The sequence below is a fragment of the Propithecus coquereli genome, unplaced genomic scaffold (assembly GCF_000956105.1).
Source record: "Propithecus coquereli isolate 6110/MARCELLA unplaced genomic scaffold, Pcoq_1.0 Scaffold341, whole genome shotgun sequence".
NCBI classification, from domain to species: Eukaryota; Metazoa; Chordata; class Mammalia; order Primates; family Indriidae; genus Propithecus; species Propithecus coquereli.
The window spans coordinates 1,202,727-1,211,215 of NW_012149075.1; the positions used below are offsets into that span (position 1 = coordinate 1,202,727).

The following is an 8,489-nucleotide window of genomic DNA, read 5'->3' on the forward strand; positions in this document are numbered from 1 at the left end:
CTTCCTCCAGGAAGCCACCCCTAAATTCGCCATCTTCTCCCCCTCCTTCCATACCCAGTTCCTATAACCCACCCTACACCGTGCACATTCCCGCTGTGGTCTTTGTCACAGCATGTGGTGATTAATTATCTGTATACAGTGACAACAGCTTCCCCTGCATGAGGGATTGTCGTTGTCACAACGGGGATAGGGATGGGGACATTTCCAGCACTTCAGAGGCAGCTCGATGGAGCCCAGCGGCCCCGAAGTGTGGGACGTGAAATGATGTTTGGTAGTTTGCGGATGAACGTTTTTAATTGTCATAGTCTGTGTTTATTTTCCTTCTTTTTATGGCAAGCGATATTGGTTTTCCATTTATAATAATGATTACTTTTTTCCGCTTTAAAATGCACTTAAGAAAAAAAGAGTCTATTGGAAGAAAAATAGTAACGAAATAATGGTGCAGGCTACGGCGGAAATGGCTGAAGTCATAAATGTTGTCTGCGTGAAAGGCCCGAGCCCGGGCTACCCCGATGGAGCAGAACACTAGAGTGTGTCAAGCCCTATAGATGGCGGAGGGCGCCTACTCTGTGCCAAGCCCCGTGTGGGGTTTTGGGGGCCCAGAACCAGGACGCAGTACCCACCATTGAGGGGACCACAGGCCTTTGGGAGAGGATAGCAAACAGGAGCAGTCACCACCCAGATGTCTGCAAGTGCTGAGAAATCTTGAGATACCAGTGGCTGCAGAGCTCTGGGGTGATATGGATTCAGGAGGACTTCCTAGAGGAGGTGACCTGAGTTGCGACTTCACAGATAAGGAGCATTAGGGCAGGCAAAGAAGGTGTAGAGGGGAGAAGATCAGAAGGAACGGGACGTGAGAAGTGCAGGGGTGAGACGGAACACTGCACAGTCTGTGCAACTGGAGCGTGGCTTGAGAATGGAGTAGATGTGTGACCCCAGGCAGGTTCCTGAGGCTTTCGAAGCCTCAGTTTTCCCATCTGTGAAATGGGACAGTACCAAGTATCTGTGAGAGTTTCTGGCTCTTAACAGGATCTCAGTGGACACAAGTTCTCCCCCTTTGTGGATTTTGGGATTAGAGAGGAGATGTCTGGGGTATGATGGGGAGGAGGAATTGCTACGGTGGAAATAGAGTTTGGCTTCCTGAACCCAGACGTTCAGGGCAAGAACTATTAACCAGATTCCCCAGGAGTTTGACTTTCGTGCTTGGTTTGAGAGGAACAAAGAGGAAACTCAGGGCATCCCAGGAAAGCAGCGTCTGAGGGACTGGGAAGGGCTCCTCGGAGGCTGTGGCCATCAAGCGAAGGGCTGATGTTTGTCAGATGTTGGCAGGCGCGGTCTGGGGCGTGAGGGAAGCCAGGCAGACTAAGCTGCAGCCTTTGGACCCGCCTTCCCTTTCAGGGGCCACCTAATGAGCCCACAGGAGGAAGTGTGTGCGCAGGCACTGGGCTGGCCAGAAAGCACCGCGCTCCATCTAAAAATAGTACCTGCCACTTAGTGACCGTCTGCTGTGCGCTGGGCATCAAGCTAATGCATTTCCCCTCTCTTTTAGTCCTCACGTCCACACGTGGAAGGTGCTTTGGCCACTTTTTTTTTTTTTTTGAGACAGAGTCTCACTCTGTTGCCTGGGCTAGAGTGCCGTGGCGTCAGCCTAGCTCACAGCAACCTCAAACTCCTGGGCTCAAGCAATCCTTCTGCCTCAGCCTCCCGAGTAGCTGGGACTACAGGCATGCGCCACCATGCCCGGCTAATTTTTTCTATATATTTTTAGTTGTCTGATTAATTTCTATTTTTAGTAGAGACGGGGTCTCGCTCTTGCTCAGGCTGGTCTCAAACTCCTGAGCTCAAACAATCTGCCCACCTCGGCCTCCCAGAGTGCTAGGATTGCAGGCGTGAGCCACCGCGCCCGGCCCACTTTTTAGGGGAGGAAACTGAGGCTTAGAAAGGTCCAAAGTTACCAGGCAAGGAAGTGACAGAACCAGTATTATTAATAGAATCCAGTTCTCCCCAACCTCCAGACTCCAGGTCTCTCTGCTCTGCTTACCTGCCTTTGGTGCAGAGGTAGAAGGAGGTGCCAACATTGAAAAGCAGGGCCGGGCACAGTGGCTCACACCTGTAATCCCAGCACTTCAGGAGGCTGAGGTGGAAGTATTGCTTGAGACCAGGAGTTGGAAAGCAGCCTGGGCAACATAGAAAGACCCTATCTACACACATACACACACACACACACACACACACACACAATTGAAAAGCAAAAGGCCAAGGGGAAGTTGAGGGGAGAGCAGCACCCATGTGCTGCCTCCTGCCAGCCCAGAGGGGTGACAGCTTTCACAGAGCCAGGCTTCCAGGCAAAGCCAGGACTGGCACAGGAGATGGGAACAAAGGAGGTACCTGCCATCCCACCTGCTCCCTAGGGAATCTGCAAACTTCCCACTCCCTCTTAGTCCCTTCCTGTCTGTGAGACAGCTGGCCCATTTACCTCCCTTCCTGCTGAGATCCTCCCTCAGCATGTTTTGGGCCAGGAGTGGTGGAAGGCACAGGGGGGCAATGGAACCCCCAGGCCTGAGCTTCTTGGGCGCCCAGGGTTTGAGCCTCAGCTTTTAGCGTGTGACTTTTGGCAAGTCATTTGCCCTCCCTGGACCTGAGTTTCCATCGTACAATGAGGATGTCAGTTCCCAGCCCCTCCTTCTCCAGGCTGTGGAATCCTCTAGTGCTTAGCCTCTGGGTCAGCCCAGAAATCCAGCCAAGAGGTAGGGCCACCTGCTTGGCGGGCTGGCCTCCCCCGCCCGACCCCTTTCTCGTCCCAAGCAGAGTCTCTCCTCTCCCTTGTTCAACACAGCTCCCAGCAGCTGTTCCTCTGGCCCAGGCAGAGAGCCCGGCTTGGCGCGTCTCTGGCTGAGGCCGATGAGAGAAAACAGGTTAAAAGTTCAGCCCTTGTTCTCTCCAGGAAGAAAAATCTGTAGCATTCGGAGTGTGAAAAGGAACCCTTTTTTCAGCTCCAAAGCAGCATAATAGAACTTCCCTCCAATTTGCCATCAAAAAGATGCCCTTGGCACTGGCTCCACCATCCCTGGCACCCCCACCTCACATCCCTCCCGGCACCGGCCCCCAGTGTGGAGGGACACAGTGACCACAAACACAAGCTACACGCCGTCATGGAGATGCTTCTGCACCCTCTCTTGTCAGCTCATGGGTCTCGCCAGGGTCACCTCTGTCCAAATGCTTCCCCCTGACCCCACCCTCCATCCCCACCACCCCCAGCGTAGTTCAAGCCCTCATTACCTACTATTTGGACCTTCTCAGTGGCCTGCACACTGGGTACACTGCCTCCAATCTCCTGGCCCTAGTTCATCCACCCCAGACCATCAGACTAATTGTCTGAAGTGCCTAGAAGTTTATAGGGTAGGAAATAGGACCTACCTGCCCTTCCCACTCAGCCACCAACTCCTATGTGATCTTTAGGAAGCCCCTTCCCCTCCCTGTGCTTCAGTTACCCTGTCTCCAAAATGAGGCAGTCGGGCTGGACCAGGGCAGCAGGTCGGTATTCGTTTCCTGGAACGCTGTGGTGAGAAGCATTGTGTGGGTGCAGAGTGTGAGGATCGATTAGTGATGCCTGCCCTGGTCACAGAGCTGGAGCATAGCCGCAAGCATGCCTCTCATCCACTCTCACTGAGTGGGGTGGTATGGAAGTTCCCACTGTGACCTTCTAGGTCTCTCTACCTACTGTCTCATAGCTATTTGCATTCACATCTCCTCTCCACTACCAGACTGTGCATGGCTCCATAGTAGGGTCTTGCTGCTCACCGTTTTCTCTCTCAGGGTACCCAGCACAGTGCCTGGTACATAATGGGCATCAGGATGTATTTGTTGAATGAATTCCAGAAAAGAGTTAATTTAAATCCATTCAATGCATTGTAATTGGATTCGAAAAGTGTTTTGAAGCCCCAATGGCAGGGAAGGGGTAGAGGGCGGGGGTCCTGAGCCTGATCTGGGGTGAATGCGGCTCTCTAGGGCCCTGGGGGTCTCCTTCCCCCGAGGCCACGTGGCTCCTTCCCTCCATCTGCTGGGATGAGGGAAGTGGGCCCTGGCTGATTCAGACGCTGATCTGAGTCTCCTGGACCCCCAGAGGGCATGTGCCAACTGGCCCCCACCGGGCACGGCACTGGGCCTCAACACCCCTCCACCCCAGGGTCCTACTCCGGGAACAGCGTTGGCTGAGCCCTGAGACCGGGGCCCCAGGGGTGGTGACACGATGGAGGACTTCAGGTTCCTGGAGAAGGGGGCAGGACTGGGACAGAAGGCCCACATTCGAGTTTTTCAGAATTTGACACAAGCTGAAAAGCAGATACCCGAAGTTTGATGTAAAACATCTAGGAGTTTAGTGGCAGACCCTCTGAAACCCATCCGGTAGACCCCAGGTTTACCGTATGTGAGACCCTCCCCCTCCTAAGTTAGGGGGCAGGATTGGCTGGGGGGAGGGTCGTGGCCGTGATGGAAAGGCTGGAGTTCGCCTGGAGGGGGCAGGGCCTGGAGGAATGGAAGCTGTTGATTGGCTAGGCTGTGGGAGTAGGCGGGATTATGGAGTGGGGAGGTGGGGTCTAAAGGGAGGGCAGTCCGAAGAATTAGGACGAGTTGACTGTCTGAGGCAATGAAAGCAGGCGGCGCTCTGTGGAGAAGGCCCCCGTGGGGTGGGGTCTCAGGGCTGGACAGAGTGATTGACAGCGCCCGGTAGACAGGGCGGGGCGGTGACTCTCTGCTCTCCCCACAGAAACGCTAATGGACTCCACTACCGCGACGGCGGAGCTGGGCTGGATGGTGCATCCTCCGTCAGGGGTGAGTCAGTGGTCCCCAGACCCCTCGGGCTCTGCTGCAGGGCTCGAGTGCCCCCTCACATTCCAGCCCCTGTTCCCCCTTCAGGGCCCAGGGCCAGGCCTGTCACCACCCCACCCTCCCAATCCCCTACCGTCGCGGAGCACCAGTCATGGTGACAACACGCCGGGTGTCTCAGCCTTTATCCCACGCAATCCTCAGGGCGAGGTGGGAAGCAGGTACTCACACTACCCCCATTTCACAGATGAGGAAAGTGAACTGTCATTTTCCGAGTACCCATTCTGTGTCAGATACTGCGTTAAGCACCTTTACACACATCATCCCCGATCCTATAGAGAGGAATTACCTCCATTTTACAGATGAGGAAACTGAGGCTCAGAGAGGTGTAGCCACCTGCCTGAGGCCCTATAGATAGTAAGTGATAGGGCTCAGGTTTGTATCCAGGGCCATGACCAAGTCCTCTCTGCCCCTCTCTGGGTCCCCGTAACTCCAGGCTCCCCCTCCCTGGACTCTTATCACACTTCCGTGGGTGGGGTGGTCTGAGCCCATGTCTGTGCTGCGAGCTCCCTGAGAGTGGGATCAGGCACCATTTGAGATTCCTCTTTCTCCCAACAACCAGCCCAGCACTTGCATACAGGCTGTGGGGTCAGACACACCAGGAATTCTGTCTCAGCTCTGCCACTCACCCGCTGTGTGGTTTGGGGCCAGTTCCTTAATCTCTCTGGCCTTTAGTTTCCTCATCTATAAAATGGTGATGACGGCATCTTCCTCACAGTACTGTTGTGAGGTTTGCCTGCAGTGTCTAACACAGTGCCTGGCATAGATCGGGCTCCCAACAAAGCATAGCTGTGATAATCGTCACCGTCATCACCATCACCATCATCCATTTGAATAATTCACTCCTCATCCCCCTGGTCTCTGGGGAGGGCTCTGGGCTCCATAATCCATCCCTTCCCTTCCCCCCACCCCAGCTTCTCCACTGGGATTCAGCTGCTGCTCCAGGGAGCTGCGTCTGCCCCCAGCCCCCCAGGCCTGCGCTCTCAATAGGCAGGGCCCCAGGGTCAGGCCTCTTTCTGTGGCTCTTTCTTGTCACCAATTTTCCATCTGCGAAGGCGCCTGGGCCCACAGCCCCACCCTGCCAGTAATGAGGCCAGGCTGGGCTGCAGGGCCCCGGTCGCAATTATTTGGGGTGTTTAGGCTGCAGGGCCTCCGCATGTTAATTAGAGAGAGGGGAGAAAGGCAGAGTGCTCTAATTAAGTGCTCTAATTAAGTTCTGAAGAAGAGCAGCGGTTGTAACAAGGGGCTGACTTTGTCACATGGTGCCACCAAAAAAAAAATTTTTAATGCAATGTAGGGAGCTTCAGCGTCGCCATTGAAGAAGAGGCTGAGCCCACAAGCTCCAGCCCTGCCTTCCCCATGCGCACCCCCCCATAGCATCCGACCCTCCCCAAGCTGGCAGCCCCCACTCTGCCCGCACAACTCGGCCCAGAGAATCTGAGCAAAAAAAGGACAAAGAATACCCCCTTGAGGGTGACACCACTCCTGTCACCTGCCACCCCTCACAGTCACATTTGGCAATTGGAGTAATAGAGGCCCCGAGAGGAGAAGTGACTCACCCAAAGCTCGCATCAAGTTAGCAGAGCTGGGACTAGAACCAGGATTCCCGGGGCACTGTTGGGATCCTTGTGTTTCGAAGCAGCACAGGCAAGTACGTGAGTGGTCTGTGGGTCTGTGTGAGCTGGGTCAAGTGACCTCACCTCTCTGGTCTCTACTCCTTTGTCTATAAAATGGGGATAACCATACGTACCATGCATGATAATCGTGACAAAGAAGCGAGATTCCGTTAGGGCACCCAGCCCCAGGCCTGGCGCGGTGGGAGGGGGACTCTGCTCTTGGGCTCCTTTGCATCTACCCCAGGTGAAAGCAACCCAACACCAAAGGGGGACACAGAGGGCTGAGTGGACACAGAGGGCCTTCCCCAAAGGCCCAAGGGAAGGTCGCAGAGTGCGAAGAGCAGGCAGCCAGAGGGAGAGCCTGCTTGCAGAGAAGACAAGAGAGGGTGCATGAGGAGGGCACAAGAGTGTGATCAAAGCCTCAGCAGTGGGAATGAGCTTGGCCTCGAGAGTCTGTGAGGAGATAACATGGGCTCTGCACCCTTCCCACCCGAACTTTCCACCGTCTGGCCCAGCTCGCTCCAGCAGTGCGGCTTGGCAGCTCTCAGCTGGGTGTGTGAGAGCTCAGGCTGGGTCCCCCTGAGGGTGCTAAGCTGCTGGCGCAGGCAGGGAGGGTGGGCGGTCTCCCTCCAGGTACTGGAGAGATCTCAGCAGCCGAAAGCTGCAGGGCACAGCTGCTCTCCAGGGAAGGGCCCTGTCTTCCCCATCACCCTAGGAGTTGAGTGGGGGTGAGGACTGCCTTCCTTCATCAGACAGGGAGTTCCCAGAGGGCAAAAGTTCTGTCTCCCTGTCAGATGAGTAGCCCCCCAGCACAAGCTATGTCTACTTGCATCAAAAGGAGCTCCCTAAGCGCAAGGTGTTCCCCATTTTCCCTTCCAGGTGGGGACTTCCTGGGATCAGGGTCCACGTCCCTTTGTCAGATTAGGGAACCCTTGACTATAAGGCCACATCTCCTATATTGACTAGGGGGATACCAAGAGCAGGGCGTATGCCTTTCCCATCAGATCGGGGTGTTACCCATATGGACTGGGGCATTCCTCAGGGCCAAGGCCACATCTCCCCCATCAGATTGGGAATTCTCTGATGTCTTCATCCTCAGACCAGAAGACTCCCCGAGGCAGAGTCTGAGGACTCCCCGAGGCAGAGTCTGTGTCTTCCCCTTCAGACAGGGTGTGTGCTGGGCTGAGCCCTCACCTCCCCCACCTGACTAGCATTTCGCCCACAGTGGGAGGAGGTGAGCGGCTACGATGAGAACATGAACACGATCCGCACGTACCAGGTGTGCAACGTGTTTGAGTCAAGCCAGAACAACTGGCTACGGACCAAGTTCATCCGGCGCCGCGGCGCCCACCGCATCCACGTGGAGATGAAGTTCTCCGTGCGCGACTGCAGCAGCATCCCCAGCGTGCCCGGCTCCTGCAAGGAGACCTTCAACCTGTATTACTATGAGGCTGACTTTGACTCCGCCACCAAGACCTTCCCCAACTGGATGGAGAATCCGTGGGTGAAGGTGGATACCATTGCAGCCGATGAGAGCTTCTCCCAGGTGGACCTGGGGGGCCGGGTCATGAAGATCAACACGGAGGTGCGGAGCTTTGGACCCGTGTCCCGCAGCGGCTTTTACCTGGCCTTCCAGGACTATGGCGGCTGCATGTCCCTCATTGCCGTGCGTGTCTTCTACCGCAAGTGCCCCCGCATCATCCAGAATGGCGCCATCTTCCAGGAGACACTGTCAGGGGCTGAGAGCACGTCGCTGGTGGCTGCCCGGGGCAGCTGCATCGCCAATGCCGAAGAGGTGGACGTGCCCATCAAGCTCTACTGTAACGGCGACGGCGAGTGGCTGGTGCCCATTGGGCGCTGCATGTGCAAAGCGGGCTTCGAGGCCGTGGAGAATGGCACCGTCTGCCGAGGTAAGGGCCACAGCGGGGCAGGTGCCCCTGCAAATGCATGGTGGTCTTGGCTGCAGACTCCAGCCTGGTAGCTGGAGCT

At 55.8% G+C, this 8,489-nt stretch overlaps 1 protein-coding gene across 3 annotated transcripts in view; it reads left to right on the forward strand.

Moving 5' to 3' along the window:
- The window catches only part of EPHB2 (EPH receptor B2), a 180,320-nt gene that overhangs the window by 57,520 nt on the left and 114,311 nt on the right, over nt 1–8,489 (forward strand). For all 3 annotated transcript variants that reach the window (XM_012650871.1, XM_012650869.1, XM_012650870.1), the window contains exons 2-3: nt 4,766–4,830; nt 7,726–8,410. In XM_012650871.1, coding sequence (XP_012506325.1) covers nt 4,766–4,830; nt 7,726–8,410 — 750 coding nt within the window. The remainder of the gene's footprint in view (nt 1–4,765; nt 4,831–7,725; nt 8,411–8,489) is intronic.